The following is a 21,586-nucleotide window of genomic DNA, read 5'->3' on the forward strand; positions in this document are numbered from 1 at the left end:
ACATCTCTTTTTTGATAAAAAAAAAAAAAAAAAGAGGACCCACAAATTAAATACACTTCACATCCCACAAAACCTGAGTCTGCCCCTGAATAAGGCCAGCAAGTTTTTCATCTTATATTTTAAGCCCCTTGTTGTTTGGATGTGTTTTCTCCCTGTATCTCCTGTACCCAGCCCGTATCTGGCAGGGACAGGAGACGCTCCTTGTACGACTTTCTTGAGCACCTCTCTGTGCCAGGCACCGTGACAGGGGCTCGGGACTCAGAAATGAGTGAGAGGTAGTTACTGCCATTGAGCTCACAGCCTTGCAGGGACAACAGCTGTGGAAGCACCACAAGGGGAGAAGTGAGGTGACAAGCAAACACCTGGCATGGAGCCTACGCTGGGGAAGGAGTGATAAGACATCTAGCAGAAGACATCTGAGTTTGCAAAGGCAGAAAAAAATAGGGCAGTAACAGAAAAACAGGCAGTGGGAACAGCTCAAACATATGGGATGTGGACTATTGCTTGAAACCTGCAGAAACGGTAAAGGGGAAAGGAGTTGGGGGAGGAGGGTGAAGGAAGGTAAGACCGAGATGGTGAGCACAGGCAAACTCTGAAGTTTGACTGTGACCGCTGGGCTGCAGGATGCAGGAGGGGCCAGGCTGGATGATCCATGATCAGGCTCATATACACAGAGAATTAGGTGAAGAGTTAAAAATACTAAAATAACCAGATGATAGATAATGCATCAGCTAATTTTAAGTCATCTTTATCTAATCATTTGAGTAGAAACGTTTAAATACCTTCCTCAGATATCACTGAGTAGGACTTCCCTGGTGGTCCAGTAGTAAGGACTCCATGCTCCTAATGCAGGGGCCCGGGTTCAGTCCCTGGTCAGGGAACTAGGATCCTGCATGCCATATGGTATGGCCAAGCAAAATAAAAACCAGTATTATTCAACGGGTAGATGTAAGGAAGAGGATGGTTAAGAGCACAGACTCTGGTAAGAATCCCAGCTCTGACCCTTAAAAATTAGGGGCAAGTTGTAGAGAAACTAGAACCTTCATATATGGCTGGCAGGAAATGTGAAGTGGTGCAGCTGCTGTGGAAAACAGCGGGGAGGTTCCTCAAATGGTTCAACATAGTTACCATATGATTCAGCAATTCCACTGCTAAGTCTGTATCCAAGAGAAATGAAACAGATGTCTACACAGAAACCTGTATACAAATGTTTGTAAGAGCCGAAGAGTAGAGACAATCCAATTGACAGCTTCTGGATGGATAGACAAAATGTGGTCTGTCTATACAATGGAATATCACTTAGCTGTTAAAAGGGATGAAGCACTGACACAGACTACAGCATGTTTGAACTTTGAAAGCATGATGCTAAGAAGCCAGACCCCAGAAGTCACATATCATATGATTCTGTTTACATGAAGTATCCAGAACAGAAAAATCCATAGAGACAGAAAGTAGACTAGTAATTGCCAGGGATGGATAGTTGTGGTGGGGGCAGGGAGGCAGTTGGAGGGAAAGAAAGGGAATGGGGAATGATGGCTAGTGGGTTTGGGATATCTTCTTAGCGGGTAATGACAATGCTCTTGAATGGAATAGTGATGATGGTTACATAACCTTGTGAATACAGTAAAAAGCCACTGAAAATGGTAGATATCACAGTATATGAATTCCAGCTTAAATTATAAATAAGCAAAAGGAAAAAAGTTAAGCCATTCAACCCCTCTGGGCCTCAGGTTCCTCATTGGTAAAAAAGGAATCATGACAGTATTTACTCCATAAGACTACAGTCAGCATTAAATAAGTTAATATATATATAAAGCATTCAGTACAGTTCAGGAGATAGTAGGGGACTCAGCTGGACACGACTGAAGCAACTTAGCAGCAGCAGCAGCAGCAGCAGCACATAGTAGGAGCTATGTAACTGCTACATAGTACTGCTGAATTTCTAACAATTTCATAAAATTAATGTCTTTTTCTTCTGATGGAAAACATTTTACATATTCATTGTGAAAATTTTCAAATATTTAGACAGAAAGTAGAAAAATCTACCCATAACTCTACATGACTACACCCTTTATTCCAAGATAATCATGGGTAATAATTTGCTGTATACAACTTTATATGTATTCTAGACTACTTAGTTATAATTTTAGATGAAAAAATATAAGTTACATAAATATAATTTTATATGAAAATATATTCATGCTTCTTTGGCAATTTACTTTCATTTATGTCTTACATATATTTCCATGTTACTATGCAGAGAGCTATCTTCTCTTTTTTCTTTTTTTTTTCTTTTTCTAAAAGCAGCATCATGTTTCAGCGTACTGACAAGCCATCATTTAACTAATCCCCTATTAATGGACATTTGGAGTGTTTCCATTTTTAAAAATATTTTCAAACAAGACATCCTTTTACTTATGTCTTGGCATCCTGTGTGAGTACTTCTGTGGGCTACATTCCTAGAAGTCAGAAGACAGGCTGTAATTTAATAGAGGGTAACAAATTGCTCTCCCAAAAGGTTGTCCCCATTTACACTACACCCCCCAACCCGGCCGCTAGCAGCCTGTTACAGCGCCTTACGACTTTGCCAACACTTGACGCTATTGATCATTTTTATCTTTGCTAATCTGATTTGTGAAAAATGAGGTCTTCTTTTCATTTGCATCTTTGATGTACTGGTAAGCATCTGTTCATAGGTTTATTGGCCTTTTTCTCTGAACTGCCTCTTTGTGTTCTTTCAAATATTTTTAAATGCATTTTAAAATTCTTTTGGATTTATCATCAAAAGGCAATTCCTTCCCAATTAAGTTGTGGTTACAGGGCTTTATTATTCCTACAGCTTAAAACATGCTTTATGCCAGAGGTTTTACTTTGGAATGATGAGAATGTTTTAAAACTAGATGGAGGTAGGTGGTGAAAGGACTAAATACCACTGAATTGTTCACTTTACAATGGTTGGTTTTACATCATGTGAATTTTACCTTAATAAACTATTTTTTAAGAAAGATGCTTTATACTAATTTCCAATTGCTCTTCAATGGCAGAAACACCTGATTTCATGGCTCTAAATGAAAGCATTAATTTGAAAAGATATACACACCCCTATATTTACTGCAGCATTACTTACAATAGCTAAGATGTGGAGGAAACCTACATGTCCATCAATAGATGAATGGATAAGAAGATGTAGTGCATATATCCGATGGAATATAAATCTTGTCATTTGTGATAACATGGGTGGACCTGAAGGTATTACGCTTAGTGAAATAAGTCAGATAGAGACAGGTAAATACTGTATGATTTCAGTTATATATGGAAGCTAAAAAAAAAAACAAGTGAACAAATATAACAAAACAGGAACAGAGTTATAGATACAGAGAACAAACAGGTGGTTGCCAGAGGGGAGGAGGGTTGGGGGGGAGGAAAGAAATAGGAGAGGGAAATGAAGCGGTCCAAACTTCCAGTTACAAAATAAATGAGTCCCAGTTATGAAATGTTGTTGTGATCATCTTGAAATATATAGAAATAGGAATAAATGCATAGAATCAGTATGTTGTGTAACAAGAAATAATATAGTATCATAGGTCAGTTAGATTTCGAAAACAAACAAAGAAACTCATAGAAAAAGGGACCAGATTTGTGGTTATCAGAAGGCAGGGGTCGGGGGGAGGGGGAGTTGGATTAAGGCAGGCAAAAGCCACGAACTTTCAGTTGTAAGAAAAATAAGCACTAGGGGTGTAATGTATAACATGATAAATATAGTTAAGACTACTGCATGTTACAGATGAGAGTTCTTAAGAGAATAAATCCTAAGAGTTCTCATAACAAGGAAAAAATGTTTTACTATTTCTTTAATTTTGTAGCTACAGGAGAGGATGGATGTTCACTAAACTTCCTATAACAGCACTTCATGGTGTACGTAAGTCAAATCATTATGCTGTACACCTTAAACTCATATAGTGCTGTATGTCAATTATATCTCAATTAAACTGGAATAAAAAATAACAGCAACAATAAAGGCAATAGGTGGAAACATTCTTTAAAACAAGAAAGATGCCAATTTCCCATTGATCTTCAATGGCAGAACCTCCTAACCGCTCAGCTTTGAGTTCTCATTACTAACTGTGAGGAGGAACTCCAAGTCTGGGAAGCACCATCCCCCAGCCACCTGCTCAGCCAACTCAGAGCTTCTCAGAACTGGGCACATCTATGGGATATTCTTTTTTTTTTTTTAATGTTTATTTATTTGGCTGTGCTGGTTCTTAATTGTGGCATGGGGGAATCTTCAGTTACAGCATGCAAGCTCTTCGTTGCAGCATGTGGGATCTAGTTCCCTGACTAGGGATCGAACTTGGGCCACTGCATTGGGAGCACAGAGTCTTAGCCACGGGACCACCAGGGAAGTCCCTATGAGATAGTTTTTATCCAAAAAGCTTGTGTCCATTAAAGATGATGTACAAAGATTCTGAAATCTTCCTAAAACTCCTTTTTATATATTTCTTTCAAATGTCTCCTTCCCGGTGTTTTAATAGCTTTAAAAAAAAATTCTGCTGGATTTCTCTCCTGTCCCTGCCACATGACATGGCATGTCTCAGTCATTTTCCCATGGGCCCTTCTAAAAGGGGAAATTAAAAACAAAAGACCCTGAGTGATCTTGGCCTTTTGAAGACCTATCTTATCTGAGATACATTTCCAAAGGAAGGTCTTCCTCAAGCATGGGGCCAGCTGCTGTGGTGTTTTCCGACTTCCTCCTGCCAGGTGGGGTCGCCACAGCATCTTCACCTCTGTAAGGGTTGCATCAGGGACCAACGATGCCAAAGAGAGGACAGAGTCACAGGTGGCAAGGGGCAAGTCCTGCCCTGACCAGCTCCATGACCTTGGGCAAGTTTTGTTACCTGTCTGATCCACAGTGGCATGATCTTTTTGCAGGACTGTTGCAGATGAAATGGGATGATGAATGCAGGGCCCTGATGAAGGGGTCATGCACTGATCAGGAGGAGCAAACCCTGGATTCACAAGCAGCGCAAGAGGGCAACCACAGATGTAGACGTATTTTGGGGTGGAGGCACCACTGCTCTAAGACGCTAAGCTTTGGATACCCTGGGCTTGGTCCTTTAACCTCTCCTCTATCCACCTTTCCCCTCCTGAATCTTCTCTTGTCTCATGCTTTAAACCACCAAGTGTGCTGACCTCAAATATGGATCTCCAGCCCAACCTCTAACTTGAACGCCACTTCCCCCAATAAAATGCAAATCTCAAAAAAAAATGCAAATCTCATGGTGACAGCAACATTGTTTTGTCTTCATTCCCATCTTCAGCACCTAGAACAGCACCTGGCTCAGGTAGAGGGCTCAGTAAACACTTACTGAGAGAACAAAGGGGGCTTCCCAGGTAGCGCTAGTGGTAAAGAACCCACCTGGGTCGGGAAGATCCCCTGGAGAAGGAAATGGCAAGCCATTCCAGTATTCTTGCCTGGAAAATCCCTTGGACAGAGGAGTCTGGAGGCCTACAGTCCACAGGGTGGGCTATAGTCCATATAGTGGGCTTGAGAGAAGAAAGAATGCTATCAAGTTGAACTTATAACTTCTTTACGAACCAAGAATAAGTAAAATCAAACAGCTGGTAGTATTCAGGTGAAACCTCTTTTTTCCAGGAGAGAAAAATAGGAGATTCCATTGCACATGAGCAGCTTTTCTGGGGCCGCGGGGTCTGATTCCTTTGTTGAATCTCCATCTCTGAGCTCTGAGTACCTTATCCCTGTGAAGTGCTGGGCTCAGAAACAATGTATCTGGGTTTGAATCCTGCCTCTGGCACTTCCTTTTTAAAACTTTTTTAGATGCTACCAATACAGCTTATTATTTACTTATTAAAATTACTTTTGGCTACACGGCTCTTCACTGCTGCACACGGACTGCCCGCTGTGGATGCGGGCTCCCCTAGTCGCAGCACACAGGCTCTAGAGCGCTGGGGCTCAGTAGTTGCAGTGCGTGGGCTTAGTTGCCCCACAGATGTAGGATCTTAGTCCCCCGAACAGGGATTGAACCCGCACCCCCTGCATTGGAAGGTGGATTCTTAACCACTGGACGGCCAGTGAAGTCCCTGCCTCTGGCACTTTCTAACCATGTGAACTTGGGCAAAGACAACTAACCTTATCTGTCTCTCAGTTTCCTACTTTGCAAAGTAAGAAGGGTTGTAATGGTAGGCAAGCTCTTTGCAGGTCCTTAAGGTGGGACTTGAAATAACCTGGGGACCGAGAAGTTGATTTATGCACCATTTTGCCGGAAGCTCCCTGGCTTACCTGCACATTTTTGTGGCAGAATTAAAAAGCTTCACTTTGTAGCCACTGTTGCAAATGAGCAGGAAGAGCTCCTTGGTGAGTGGCGGATACCAGACCATACAGGTGGGATAGCTGCCCTGGTCGGTTCGGTGAATGTCCAGGACGGCCAGGTGGTCTTTGTAGCTCTTGAGTAGGTTATACTCAATCTACAGAGAAGCCCAGATGAACACACATGAGGACTGAGGTGAATGAAGTCAGTCAACAATCCTTTTCTCGGGGGAGACAGTATCAGGCCTTTTAAGAGGAGAATTGCCTGAACTTCTACACCTAATAAACTACCAATATGGAGTATCCATTATGAGCAAGATGATGCCATTTAATACAACTCCCCAGTGCTGCAGTCCTGCTACGCCCATTTTGCAGATGAGAAAACAGATGTTCAGAGAGACTCCGTGGTTTTCCCAAGGTCACACAGCCAAGGAGTGGTAGAGTGAGAATTCAAATCTAGGTCCGACTAACTCCAGAACCTGAACTCTTGTTAACTTTGTCGTCCTGCTTCACTTAGCATTATCGTGGTAACTTTCTGTGAGTAGGAACTAATTCATAGCTAAATCTCAGCTCTTGAAAGTCAAACATTAGCAGCCTGCTGAATTTCACCCATAGGTAGGTTTTGGTGGACAGACCGGGATGGATGGAAGGAAGGAAGGATGGATAGATGATGGGTGGATGGAAGAATGGACAGAATAGGGACTTCGCTGGTGGTCCTCTGGCTAAGACCCTGAAGTCCTAATGCAGGGGGCCCGGGTTTCATCTCTGGTTGTGGGACTAGATCCCACATGCCACAGTGAAGACTGACAATCTCATGTGCTGCAACTAAGACCTGGCGCAGTCAAATAAATAAATAAAATTTTAAATATATATATTTTAAAAAGAATGGATAGAATAAAGGAAGTAAGGGGAGGAAAGAAAGGAAGTTAGGATGGATGCACAGATAAATCAACTGGTTTTGAATCCTTTGGGCTCAGTCATGTAATATCACATCTGCCACGGTCACTGCCTTTACCTCTCGATCCTCTCTGGGTTGTCACATGGAGGTAACGGCCTGGCCCTGACCCCGAGACACGGGAATCGTGAGTGTTAGCTTCCAAATGTCTACTGAGAGGCAAAGGTGGCTGAGCTGTCCATGCTGTGGGGAGGACCACCTCCGCTCCACCAACATGCCATTTCCCAGGGCCCTCCTCACTCAGGACACGAGTCCCTGTGTGGTGTCAGAGCTGCATGAAAGCCAAGTGCCAACTCAGAATGGTTTTTGCTACTTCGTCATACATTCGCTTTCTTTTTTAAAAGACATTTATTTATTTAATTTATTCATTTGGCTGTGCCAGGTCTTAGATGCAGCATATGAGATCTTCACCTGCCAACTCGAACTCTTGAGTTGTGGCACGTGGGCTCCAGTTCCCTGACCATGGATCAAACCTGGGCATTGGGAATGTGGAGTCTTAGCCACTGGACCAGCATGGAAGTCCCCACATATTCGTCTTCTCCAACAAACACACATACTGGTTCTGTGCCAGACTCCAGGGAAATAACAAGAATGAGACACGGTCCTGAGGGCCAGGCAAAGGAAAGCAAAGGAGCTCACCAGGAGTCTGTCTCTGCCGAGGCTCAGCAGTCGGGGCTCGTTGCTGTCCAGATGAACCCCGAACAGGACGCTTCGAATGCTCTTGCGGTGAGAGCGAAGCCTTGCCAAGTATTCCCAGACCCTTTGTCCATGTTTGACTCTCACCACATAAACAGCCACAGTGAAACTGACATCCTGAGTATGCGGGAAAGAGCTGAAGTTACTCGTTTTCGATTTTGTAAGTTAAGAGTTATCACTGTGTTTTTCATGCTAACTTTGCTTTTAGAGAATTTTATCCAAAAAGAAAACCTCTGTCTATTGGAACAAGTGGTAAAATAATACCCATTTTTGCAGATGAGAAAAATCAGAGTTCAAATAAGGTAGTGGCAGGCAGTGGGGTGGGGAGAGGGGTGGTGCGGTGGGCAGAGATGGTATTTGTCTAACATTATGGTCTTACTATCCTTGCTGGTCCCCATGTCATTCTCTGTTGGAAACTGAAATCCCTACCTTTTCTGCCTTTGTCCTCCCTTCTCTTTATCCAGCTACACAAAATTTTAAAAGGTATGATTAAAAAATACATACATGATGGCTGAGAGCTAAACGGAGAGCAGGCGGGAACAGCCTGAAGGGACACGGGACACCTGAGTTGCTGTGCTGATGGGAAGCGAGTTGGAGTCAAGGGTGTCAGCAGCTACTTCCCCGCATCCCCACCCCCTCTCCCAGGAGAAGCCGGGGGAAGGGAGAGGTCAGGGTCCCGAAAAAATCTTTACTGGGATTAAGAGCCCTATTCACAGAGGGAAGGGACAGAATCCAAAATGCTCTGCGGAAGACTTTGCCTTGAGATAAATGAGAAGGTCATCTCATCAGAAATCAAAGGGAAAGATGAAAGCCAGGATGCAGAGAGAGGATTCCAAAAAACTCACAAACCAACGTGAGCTGCCAGAGTGGCAGAGTCCAGAGTCGGGGAGTTCGGGGAGTTCGGAGGCCCCACCCACCCACTGCCCCACTTCCCCCATCCCTTTCTCTTTTTATAACAGCTTTATTGAGATATAATTCACACCACACACAATTCACCCGCCAGAGATGTGCAATTCAATGGATTTTAGTATATTCACAGAGTTGTGCGTCCATCATCACAGTTTTAGAGCATTTTCATCGCCTGCCTCCCAAAGAAACCCGTACCCTGAAGCCCCTGCTCCCCCCCTTCCCCCCTGCATGTCCCAACTCCTCCCTCTTGCGGCTTTAAAGGAGGTTGCGAAGTCACTGGACCGCACTCACTGATGATACTCACAGCCGTCGCCATGTACTGGGAGTCATGGGAGAAGCTGATGTGAGTCACGCTGCTTCTGGAATATCTGAAAGGCTCTGAGATTGCACTTTCTAAGGACATTGCATCAAAAATGTAAACAGTCCCCTCTGTGAAGCCAGCTCCAAGCAGAGCTCCTGAAATCACAAGTTGGAGAACAAGGGTTGAAAAACGCTTTCACTGGTACTTTCCTGGTGGCCCGGGGCTAAGACTCTGAGTTCCCAGGGCAGGGGGCCTGGGTTCAGTCTCTGGTTAGGGAACTAGATACATGTGCTGCAGCTAAGAGTTCACATGCCGCAGCTGAAGATTCGGCATGCCGAAACTAAGAACCGCACAGCTGAATAAAAAAATCACATTAAAAAAGAAAGAAAGAAAGAAAAGGACTACACTGACTCAAGAAATATCAGCTCTGTGCCAAGCCTTGTCCTAGGTGCCAAGGAGACAGCAACGAACAGGATAGACAAGGTCCTGAGAGGAAGAAGCAAACTGGAAAACACGGCACCATGGGATGAGAGCAGGCGGTGCAGAGTTCTGCAGCATCCAGGGGGACCAGGCATCCCATCTGGCCTGGTGCAGGGAGTGGGTCAAGGTCACCTTCCTGGAGCTGCTACAGCTGAAGGCAGAGCCATTTGGGTCTGTTTTTGGTTTAGAACCCAAGATAGGTGGATAAGATGAAAATACCTTCAGGGTTGTAGGTCAGACTCTGAACTCCAAGCCCCTTCTCAAAGACCCTGCTGAAGAGGTATTTTTTCTGTTCATAATCCCACACTTTGATTATCCCGCAGAAACTTCCGATGGCGATGAGGGGCTGGTATGGGTGGCAGGAGATGGCACAAATGGCATCCCTGGGCTCGACAAATAACTTCTCAAGTTTAGTCCCATCTACTGTCAAGTGGTACACTGATGCATCTGATGTTCCGATGATAAAATTCCTGTTTGCCAAGGAGAGACCAACCCGTATCAGCACTTGCAGGGAACAGGGCACGCCAGCAATTCTGGTTCTAATTGCACACGAAACGCCTCTGTCGTCTGTAATTTAGTGACATTATTAACCCAGCATCTCCAAAAATACGCCACCAAACCCCAACAGCCTCTATTTGCAAGTGAAAAAGCCCACATTTCTACATGTAAATTGAGTCATTAAGTATGCAGATGGACAGTCAGTTGTACAATTAGCTAATCTGCACATGCAAATATTCATTTGTGTATGCAAATATGGTGCTGGGTGCACACATACAGATGTGCCTGCAAATACGGCAAGGGTAATTAAGCAGGCTCACAGATAATTCTGTCTTGAAATGTTATGGCTATTCACTATCAAATCCCTTTAACCACAGAGCTAGGACAAACTCAGCTCAGAGAAAGGAGACCAACCTACAATGAAGGACTCCAGAGGTAACTGAGATCACAGCCATTTCCAGCTTCCTATCACTAAACATTCTTAATAGGAGAATGATGTTTCACTTAAAAAAAAAAAAGATTAAATAGTGATCGTAATCAGCCAAGGAGATCCATCTCTGACCCAGGGAAAGGCCTAACTAAAAAGGCCAGGTTCCCTGTATTTCACGTCCCAGGAACAGGAAGAGGATACCACGGTACACAAACTAAAAGAAGACACAGCTTTTTGACTGTTCCAATGATGGGGTTCATGAACAACTTCAACTGAGCACTGAAGAAACGATGCTTTGGAACTGTGTGCTGGAGAAGACTCTTGAGAGTCCCAAGGAGATCAAACCAGTCCATCCTAAAGGAAATAACTCTGAATATTCACTGGAAAAACTGATACTGAAGCTGAAGCTCCAATATGTCGGCCACTTGATGTGAAGAACCGACTCACTGGAAAAGACCCTGATGCTTGGCAAAGACTGAGAACAGGAGGAGAAGGGGACGACACAGGATGAGATGGTTGGATGGCATCACCGACTCATTGGACATGGGTTTGAGCAAACTCCGAAAGACAGTGAAGGACAGGGAAGCCTGGCATGCTGCCTGTGGTCCATGGGGTCGCAAAGAGTCAGACACTTAATGACTGAACAACAACAACAGTTAACAACTCACCTTACAACAAAATGGTCACTTTTTAGAGTGCAGTCTGGAGGATAGTTTGTATTTTCGGCCGGAGGGGCTGCGGGGGTCTTTGAAAAGGACAGGGATCTTATGCAGCTGAGTTTGAAGTGGCTGTACCAGTTCACAATGGAGAGGGTGTGATCATAGAACTTGATGTTGCCCCGAATGTCACCTGTGACAATATAGCTGAAAACAGAGGATAAAGTCAGTTTGTTAAATAGTGGTGGTGGTGGTTTAGTCGCTAAGATGTGTCTAACTCTTCGTGACCCCATGGACTGTAGCCTGCCAGGCTCCTCTGTCCATGGGATTTCCCAGGCAAGAGTACTGGAATGGGTTGCCATTTCCTTCTCCAGGGGATCTTCCCGACCCAGGGATCGAAGCCAGGTCTCCTGCATTGTAGGTTAAATAATGATACTGAGTATCATCTATTGAACACATATGCCAGCCTCTGGACTCTGGGCGTTGTAAAAACTTTCACTGAATATGGCCCCATGTGGCTGATTTTCCTGTCATTCCCAGTTCATGTTTGGGAAACTAAGGTTTAAGGTCTGGGATTGCCAGATTTAACAAGTAAAAATGCAGGATACTCAGTTAAATTTCAATTTCAGATGAACCATGAGTAAATTTCTAGGGTAAGTATGTCCCAAATAGTGTATGCTCCCAAATGCAATTGCCTCATGCAGTATTTGGGACATATATATATATATATATATATATATATATATATATATACAAAATTTATTTTCTGCATCAGGTCTTAGTTGCAGCATGAGGGATCTTGAGTTCTGCATTCAAATCCTTCACTGTGCAATGTGGGATCTAGTTTCCTGACCAGGGATTGAACCCAGACCCCCCAGCATTGGAAGATCAGAGTCTTAGCCACTGGACCACCAGGGAAGTCCCAGCATACACTTAAACCTGGCAACTCTATCAGGGCCACATGGCTAGGCAGACTGTGCAGGGGTCCAAGTGTATGGGACACAAAGTCCATGCTCTCTGCTTTCCTCTGCCCTGCCCTCTAAGGTCAGTCCTGTGCAACGGCAGTGGGCAGTGATTTCCATTCTCCACCACAGACTACAGATGACAACAGAGTCTGGCTACCATCCCTCTGAAGTCACACAGGCTGGCAATGGGACGCAGGGAGACAACTGCTGTGAGAGGGATCGTAAAACCCTGTCCAGTCATCACAGCCAAAGGCAGTGCTGTGTGACAGAATGGTTTTTATTTCCTCAGAGCCATCCCAATGAGCTTGTTTTTTTTAAGCCTCTGACATAATTCTAATCACGGGTGGGGGAGGTGGGGGATGAATTTTCTCATATATATATATATATATGAAAAGCGATTAAATGTGGTTTCTGATTAATAAGCAAGGCAAGTGGGCAGAGTAATTGGCTAGAACGGCGTTCACTGCCCTCTGCTGGACAGAAACAGCAAAACAAGGCCTTTTTTTTTTTTTTTTTCCCCTCCTGTGTTTCTTAAGACTTTTTCCTGCAAGGGCTCCCTGGTCCTGGCTGGGTTTTTTTGTTTGTTTGTTTTGTTGTTGTTTTGGCCGCACCACTCAGCATGCAGGATCTTACTTCCCTAACCAGGGACCGAACCCTCGTTCTCTCCCTTGGAAGTGCAGAGTCTTAACCACTGGACTGCAGGGGAAATCCCCTGGCTGTGTTTTACTTAACATGGAGAGAGGGGAACCCAGGCATGGTCTTCCCTGGGTCCTATTCCTCAATGATTAAAGTTGACTGCTTCATCAAGTGTGATTCTACTGCTATCTTTTCCCACCAACTGGGTGAAGATGACGATTTATATTTCTCTTTGCAAGCCACTCCAGGGTCTCACTGTTATTAAAGAAAAGGGAAGACCTTTAATATAGACCCCGTATTAAAGAAAGGGGAAGGGGAGCAACAGGCCTTTGGAGAGCAGAGGGTACAGTGACTCCCACCACGTGGGCAGGGTCCTCGTCATGAGGCAACTGTCTCCAGCACTTTGGGGAACTTCCCTAGCACCCTGACAAGGGCTGTTGTACCTAGAGCTCCCCTGTGCCAGAGAGTGTGCTAAGAGTTTTACAATCCTTGGGACGTTCCCTTGTAGCCCAGTGGTTAGGACTCAGCGCTTCCATTGCAGGAGACATGGGTTCAGTCCCTGGTCAGGAAACTAAGATCCAGCAAACCATCCTCACACAATCACTCAGACAGGGACAGTGTTATGATGCCCACTTTGCAGATGGAAGAATGGAGGTTTGGCACATTTAAGTCCCTTGTCCCAGATCACTTAGCAAGGAAATAATGTATTTGGCATGTGAACCCCTTTATGTCTGAGGCTAAGGCATAAGGCTGAGATCAGTTGTGGATGCCCACAGCCCCTCAAAATCAAGGAGTTAAGGAACTCTATAAAGTTTTGTTGTATTTTATCTTTTCGTGATTGGCAAATGTTATTTTGTCATCAGAAAAAAAAAAAGCTCTTTATGCCATTTTCTTCCACTGAAAGAATGTAAAATTTAGGGTGCAAAATAAGTCTAACTAGGGTAGAAGAAAAAAAAACAGTTACTTTTTGTTTCACCAATCCAAAAGGGTTGGGTTTAAAAGTAATGCATGCCCATGCAATTTTTTAAAAAATAAAAGCAACCCAATTAGTACAAATGAGACTATAAAAAGAAGTAAATCCACCCCTGTCCTTAATCTTGGTTCTCAGTTCTTTTCCTCAGAGGCAGCCAGTGTTCCCAGTTAAATTAGTTCTCCCCAGAAACAATCTTTGCATATACAAAATATGTATCTACCTCCAAAAGGGTTTTTAGATAAGTTTATAATCATCTACAGCTACTTTTTCATTCACTAATTACCTGTCAACTGTAGTGAGCACAGTGATACCCTCCTTCTGCAAATGAACCAGTTTGCAAGGTTTGATATGGGGAAAGCCCATGGAGGAGGAGGCAGATGGTGGTGGGCGGTAAATGTCCCAGACAACCAGCTTCCCTTCCATCGTCGCGGACAGTATTTGGGTTAAATTCAAATGAAAGACAGACTGGCTAAATTTTCCCACGAGCTTGTTGAATGTCTATATTTCAAAAGACAGGTTACACGTTATATGTACAAGTTACCGTTGATGGTAAATATAAAACAAAACATTTATCAGCACAACGTTTTATAATATTTCACCTAAATATAGTAGGAAAAAAAACAAAGTTAAAAAAACACTTAAAAAACACTTCCCTGAGGATTGTCATGATCCAGGCAGTTCTGAACCTCTGAGGGTTTGCTAAGAGCAAGTGAAGGGCTACATACAGGCTTAATTAAATGGTTTGCTTAAAGCAGAAGAAAGAGTGGTTAATCATTGTTTATACCTGCACAACTTCTCTTTCAGAGTTTTCAGAAACTGATAAGGAAACTAATGTCCGTCATGAACAAAAGCATGCTCCAGCTGTAAAAAATCATAAAACAATTCTCCCAGTCTTCTTCTGATCATAAATCATCTTCCCATCAGTGGAAAGTAAGTGCTTTGCATAGAAATGCCCCTAAGATCCCTTACTAAATGTATGCTACGTAGGATACGGCACCAGGCCATCTTTCTCTGACAGTGTTCTAGAGATGAAGTATAGAAAGAACGCAGAGCAGCGAGTGAACCCTTGGCGAATGTTTACTGAATGAACACACGAAGGATGTCAGTGATCTGTCATATGATACAGCAAGTCTGCTGTCTGGCTCTCTACTTAGGCAGAGAAAATTCTAGGGTGGACCTCTTTGAGGTCAGTAGAAGTACAACTGGTCAAGCTCGAACAGCACATTCTTGTCTAAAAGCAGCCCTGTTCAACACGAGGCGTTTTTATCATTTCAAACTGCAGCCGATTCTCATTCTTTGTGGATTCCATTTTCATGAATTTACCTGTGTGCTGAAACGTATGTGTAACCTCCAAAGCAATCCTCGTGGCACCTCACAATCATTTGCAGATGTGTGTGTGTGCCAAGTGGCAAAACACTTGACATTCCCAGCTGAGGTCAAGCAAGGCAATTCTCTGTCTGGTTTCAGCTCTCAGGAAGCAAGTGTCCTTAACCTGGTCTTTACTGCCATGATGTTTGCTCTTTTTTTGGGGGGGGGGGTACTTTTTATTGGTGATTTTGGTATTTAAATTGGCTCCTGAACATGGTATTAAAATACCATATGGTGCTCTTGGAGTACGAGAAGGCTGTGACATGCCTTCCAGAGAATTCACCTGCATTAGATAAGCCTCATTCGGCATGAGTTCTACCTGGTGCTGTCAACCTTGAGTCTAATGTTAAGGAACTAACATTATAAATTAAATATTCTGTCTTTAAACAGAAACGTACATAAAACAAGGTCATGGATCTATCAGCCAATGAAAGTATGGTGACCCTAAGCTGGCAGGAACCTGTTCTTACAACTCTCCTAGGAGAAACAATTCAGCATCCACTAACTCAGGTCTGCAGAGACCGTACAGAACGTAACTATGGCAAATAAAGAGAATCGACTGTATTTAGCTTTTGATACTTCAAGGTATAAAAAGCTGAGTTTGCAGACAGAATCATCTTCTTGCCTTGTGTCCACTGTCTCTCTCTCTTTATTTTTCCTTCCTGCATGCTTGCTTGAAAAGTAAAGTTTTATAGACTGAATCAAAAAAAAAGAAAGGAAACAGAAAAACCATCATAAGGTGCACCCTGAGAACAGGTTACATGAGTATCAGAAACAGAAACGGATGCAGGAGATGGGACTCAAGGTCCACCCCTGGTGCAATCGCTCAAGGAAAGCCGGCAGGATAAAATGTTTCTGTTAACACCTGGCTCGCCACCTTCCTACTGGACCTTAAACAGCTAAACACCCAACATCAGTTTTTAAAATTTAGTTTGGCTGCACTGGGTCTTAGCTGTGGCACGCAGGATCTTATGTTGCGGCTCGGGGGCTTCTCCAGTTATGGCACATGGGCTCACTTCAGTTGTGGTGTGGGGCTTGGTTGCTCCAAAGCATGTGGGATCTTAATTCCATGACCAGGGAACAAACCCACGTCCCCTGCATTGGAAGGTGGATTCTTAACCACTGGACCACCAGGTAAGTCCCTCCATATCATTTTTTAATTGTTCTGAAAACTAAGCAGCTTAAGGGATCCACTCATGTCCAGTGACTTCACTTACATCACCCCAAATTAACTTTCATCCTTTGTCACAGGCACACATACATTATAAAAGCCACCTCTTTCTTAGGTATTTGCTTGTGGTAGTAAAATTCCTTTGCCATTTATTTTCAATATTGCAAGATAAATTTATAATTTTTTCAAACTTTTAATTTTGTATTGGGGTATAGTCAATTAGCAATATTGTGGCCATTTCAGGTGAACAGCTAAGGGACTAACCCATATATATATATACATGTATCTCTTTGCCATTTATTTGTATTCTATATTATTTTGAAAAATCCTTCCATTATTTTAAACCGACCATTCAGTATGGTGAAGGACCTAAGTAAAAATTTCAAGTTATTTCCCAATATCAAGACACACACAGAGCACCCCAAAGATACTAGGCTGACACACACATACTCATTTCCTACAAAGTCAGGCATATAAAAGCACAACAGGCATACTCACTTTTTCTGTTAAAACTGGGGCGCTGTGAGCAAGTATGCCTCCCTCTGGATACTGATAGGCACAGAAAAAAATAATCACTACTTTAAAAAAAGACATTTCCAAAAGAAAAGCAACATAACAGCAAAATCAAAACAAATGCATCGAAACAGGGTCAGAGCTTTGCAATTTCTACAGGTAGGAGAACCTGCTGTCTCCAGGAACATCTAAAAACATGCTGAAAGAAAATAAATAAATAATGCCACAAATGACTGTGATTTTAAGTGGTTGTTAATGCAGATCTGACTTCTGCATTTATAAGGTTTTAAGCTATCATTAACACCTGAAGTAATGAGTTATCACTGTAAATCAGCAACTAAATTGTTTTGCATTTTTTATTGAGGGAAAATTCACATAACATAAAATTAACCATTTTAAAGTGTACAACTGAGTGGCATTTAGTACATAACCAATGCTGTGCAACTGTTACTCTCTTTGGTTCCAGGATACTTCCATCACCCCTAAAGGAACCCCCCTATCATCAAGCACTCACCCCCATCCCCTACTCCTTCATTCCCTGACAACCACCATTCTCTCTGTCTCTATGGATTCAGGTATTCTGAAAGCTTCCTATGAATGGGATCATATAGTATCTGGCTTCTTGTGTCTGGCTTCTTTCATTCACCATAATGTTCCCAAGTTGCAGTAGGTGTTGGCACTTCATTCCTTTTAAAGACTAGGTTATATTCCACATATGGATAGACCACACTGGGTTTACCCATTCATTAGTTGATGGACATTTGCTCCTACCTTTTGGGTATTGTGTATAATGCTGTTGCTGTCAACATCTGTATATAAGAATCTGTTTGAATGCCTGTTTGCAATTCTTTTGGGTATATACCTGGAAACTGGTGGGTCATATGGTAATTTTATGTTTACATTTTGATGTCTTTTTTATATCATGATTTTGCCCTGTGTCAGTATACATTATCACCAGTCTGCTAATCGGGGGTTCAGGATGGGGGACACATGTACACCTATGGCTGATTCATGTCAATGTGTGGCAAAAACCACTACAATATTGTAAAGTAATTAGCCTCCAATTAAAATAATTAATTTAAAAAAAGGGAAAAGAGTCCAAGATTTGAAAACTCCTATATCTTAGGCCTTAAATACATTCAAAAAATATTCATTTCGTTAATTTAAAAAATTAAATAGAATTTAAAGTATGTGCTTCTGACTTAATATGCTAATTTCCAGTGGGACTAAAATAAATGCTATAATTAAATGAAAACACTTTAATATGTTTATTGCTTTTTAAGTAGATACTATATTGTTATATTGCCAAAACATCTGTACTCAAAGAATAAACAGATACTTGTCCATATATTTAAAACAAATGAAAACAGTTCTACTTACCCACGTATAATATATTGCTTGTGTTTTACTATTGCTCACCAATTCTTTATTATTTGTTGGATTAAAAATTAGGTAGTTCTGAAATATAAAATATTAAAATATATTACTATAAAAAATTTTCTGTTTCTCTCTGGTTAAGCTGAATGTTAAGATAAATAATATTTTGGGGACTTCCCTGGTGATCCAATGGTTAGGTCTCCATACTTCCACTGTAGGGGGCATGGGTTCAATCCCTGGTGGAGGAACTAAGATCCCACAAGCCAGGTGGTGTGGTCAAAAAATAAAATAAAATTAAATAATATTTTTATTAAAATAAATAACTGAGTAGGAATATAAAACAGAAAATACATGGCATTTTATAAGCAATAGGATATAACTGAAATACTGAGTGTGAAAATTAATGAACTTGAGTTTCCTTTCTTATTTAGTCTTATTTACCGTAATTCATCATCTATAAATCAGAACAAGCAAAAGTAAACCAGTATTCACCAATAACCTTTATTCTGTGTCCTTTTGGACAAAAGCTGCGGCGTACTGATTTCTAAATTTAATGGGGCCACGAGGGAACTTGGAATGAATGCAAAATATTGGAAAGATTTTCTGATTCCTGCCAAGATGGTGAATAGCATGGGTTGCCTGGCTCTCTTCCCAAAAACCAACCCTGTGGATACTATAGAAGTGAAGGAAACCTAAAACGCAGAACAACTACAACAAGTGAGGAATCCCTGGGGACACTTAAGTGCAAGTCTTGAAATGGTGCATGTGCAGGAGGCGGGTAGCTGCGATCTGACAGGAAGGGGTGCACAGGAGGCAGCTTTGAGAGACAGGTTCAAGAAATGCTTTTTAGGTTCTGTTCCTGCCCCTTCCACCCCATCACCGACTCCTTGCCCCTTGCTTGCTGCATCACTTCAGGAATGTAAGCTACCATGGCTAATGTCTGAGGGTCAATTTCAGAACAGGACAAAGGTCTGGGTGGGGTGAAGACCTGGTGAAAGGAAGTACATGGACAAGGCTTCACAAAGGCTGAAAATCAGCCTCAAGTCACCTCAGTCTCTGATTAGATGGAGGTGATTGCTTTGCCAAAGGCCCAAAAGAAGCAAAACTAAGTCTTCCTTGGAGGAAGTTATTATCATTCTGAGCCTCAAATTATTCCTATTCTTTTTAAAGTACAACATCAGGCATTCAATGAAAAATAACCAGGCATGTGAAAGAGTCATATTACTGAAAAGGAGGGAGATGAGTGATCTACAGAAAGAGAACACCAGGTAATTTTTATGGCTGAGTGTTCCACTGAATGTATGGACCACATCTTCTTTACCCATTCATCTGTGGATGGACACTTAGGTGGCTTCCACATCTTGGTAATTGTAAATAATGCTACTTTGAACATTGGGGTGCATGTATCTTTGTGAATCAGTAATTTTTTTCAGATATATGCCCAGGAGTGGAATTTCTGGGTCATATGGAAGTTCTATTATTAGTTTTTTGATAAACCTCTATATTGTTTTCCAATGGCTGCACCAATTTACATTCCCAGGTGTACAAGGGTTCCCTTTGCTCCACACCCTCACCAGTATCTGCTATATGTGGCCTTTTTGATGATAGCCATTCTGATATGTCTGAGGAGATAGCTCATCGTGGTTTTGATTGGCATTTCCCTGATGATTAGCTACCAGATAACTCTATTTTTAAAAAGAATCAAATGGAACTTCTAGATCTGGAAAAAAATAGCTTTAAAAACTCAAAATATGGTTTAACAGAAAATTAAATATAGCCAAATAAATAATTCATTAGTCAAAAAGGAGCTACCAGGGAAGCCCAATTAACAGTAAAAAAGGAAGATAAATTATGGAGAAAAGATCCAAAATGAAGCATAAAGACACAGAAGAACAGAAAAGAGAATAAAAGACCTATGGGACAAGCTGAAAAGGTCTAACTTACATATAGCTGGAGTCCCAGAAGGAGAGGAAAGAAAGAACGTGGCAGAAGTAATGTTTGAAGAGACAATGGCCAGAGTTTTCCAAAACTGAGGAAACATGGCATCTCAAGTTCAAAAAACCCAAAGGATAAAGTTTAAAAAAAAAAAAAAAAAAAAACATGTCCATACACACACAGATACACCATCCATCGAAAAACTGTTGAAAACCAAGACAAAATCTTAAAAGCAGCCAGAGGTGGGGGAAAAGACACATAACTTTCAAAAAAATTTAGCAGTAAGATTGACAGTTGTGGGACTTCCCTGATGGTCCACTAGTTAAGAATCCACCTGTCGATGCAGGGGTCATGGGTTCAATCCTTAGATTCCACATGCTAAGGAGCAACTAAGCCCTAGAGCCCGTGCTCTGCAATAAGAGAAGCCACCTCAATGAGAAGCTCGCACACCACAACTAGAGAGGAGTCCCTGCTCACAACTAGAGAAAGCCTGTACGCAGCAACAAAGATCCAGTATAGCCAAAAAAACTTTTTGTCAGATTTTAAAATAAAATCTATAAAAATTAAAAACTAAAAATGGGGAGACCCATTGGGAAGCTATTTAAAAAAAAAAACAATGTCCATTTGATTGGGGATACCAGTGACTGTGAGCAGCACAGCTCTGTTAGAGCGGTGGGTGGGTGGAGGACAGATGGGAAGAGGGAAATGTCCATCCACAGAGGATGGATAAATAAGTCCTGCAACACTCAAAGAGCAAAAAACAAAACAGCAGGGAAGATGAATAGGGATTACAGCTCAAGGATTGACGTGAGCGATTCTCAGAAACAACGCTGAGCAGATCAAACAATTATTCTGATTCCAAACACATGCATGCTTGGTCATTTCAGTCATGTCTGACTTTTTGCAGCCCCATAGACTGCCTGCCAGGCTCCTCTGTCCATGGGATTCTCCAGGCAAGAATACGGGCCGGGTTGCCATTTCCTACTCCAGGGGATCTTCCTGACCCCAGGCATTGAACCCACAGCTCCTGCAGCTCCTGCACTGGCACGTGGATTCTTTACCACTGAGCCACCAGGGAAGACCTAATCACAAATACCGAAAGGTCAAAAACAGGTAAAATGAAAACAGATAGTATTGAGAGATACATAGGTCACTGGAGAAAAGTATAAAGGAAAGCACAGGCATGAATAATACAAAATTTGGGATAATAGTTAACTTCAGGGAGCAAGACTGAGGATGAGATCAGGAAGGGGAACACAGGGGGCCTCCAGGGTTAAAGTAACGTTCTATTCCATGATCCTGTGATGAGCACACAGGTACGTTTTATTTTCTTCTCTAAAATGTACATGTTTTGCATGTATGCCTTATTTAGCAATAAAACACAAAGAGGTCAAATAT

The 21,586-nt window shown here is 42.2% G+C and overlaps 1 protein-coding gene across 4 annotated transcripts in view; it reads right to left on the reverse strand.

The window, feature by feature from the left end:
• CFAP251 (cilia and flagella associated protein 251) overlaps nt 1-21,586 on the reverse strand; it is a 72,345-nt gene that overhangs the window by 27,559 nt on the left and 23,200 nt on the right. For all 4 annotated transcript variants that reach the window (XR_009597014.1, XM_060401154.1, XM_060401153.1 and 1 more), the window contains 8 exons: nt 18,257-18,334; nt 16,862-16,912; nt 14,108-14,322; nt 11,263-11,457; nt 9,886-10,136; nt 9,190-9,341; nt 7,920-8,093; nt 6,299-6,483 (listed from right to left, as the gene is read on the reverse strand). Coding sequence is in view for 3 of the 4 variants with exons in the window: in XM_060401154.1 (XP_060257137.1) it covers nt 6,299-6,483; nt 7,920-8,093; nt 9,190-9,341; nt 9,886-10,136; nt 11,263-11,457; nt 14,108-14,322; nt 16,862-16,912; nt 18,257-18,334 (1,301 nt within the window). In the remaining variant the exon portion in view is untranslated. The remainder of the gene's footprint in view (nt 1-6,298; nt 6,484-7,919; nt 8,094-9,189; nt 9,342-9,885; nt 10,137-11,262; nt 11,458-14,107; nt 14,323-16,861; nt 16,913-18,256; nt 18,335-21,586) is intronic.

Source organism: Ovis aries, chromosome 17, assembly GCF_016772045.2.
Source record: "Ovis aries strain OAR_USU_Benz2616 breed Rambouillet chromosome 17, ARS-UI_Ramb_v3.0, whole genome shotgun sequence".
In the NCBI taxonomy this organism is placed as follows: Eukaryota; Metazoa; Chordata; class Mammalia; order Artiodactyla; family Bovidae; genus Ovis; species Ovis aries.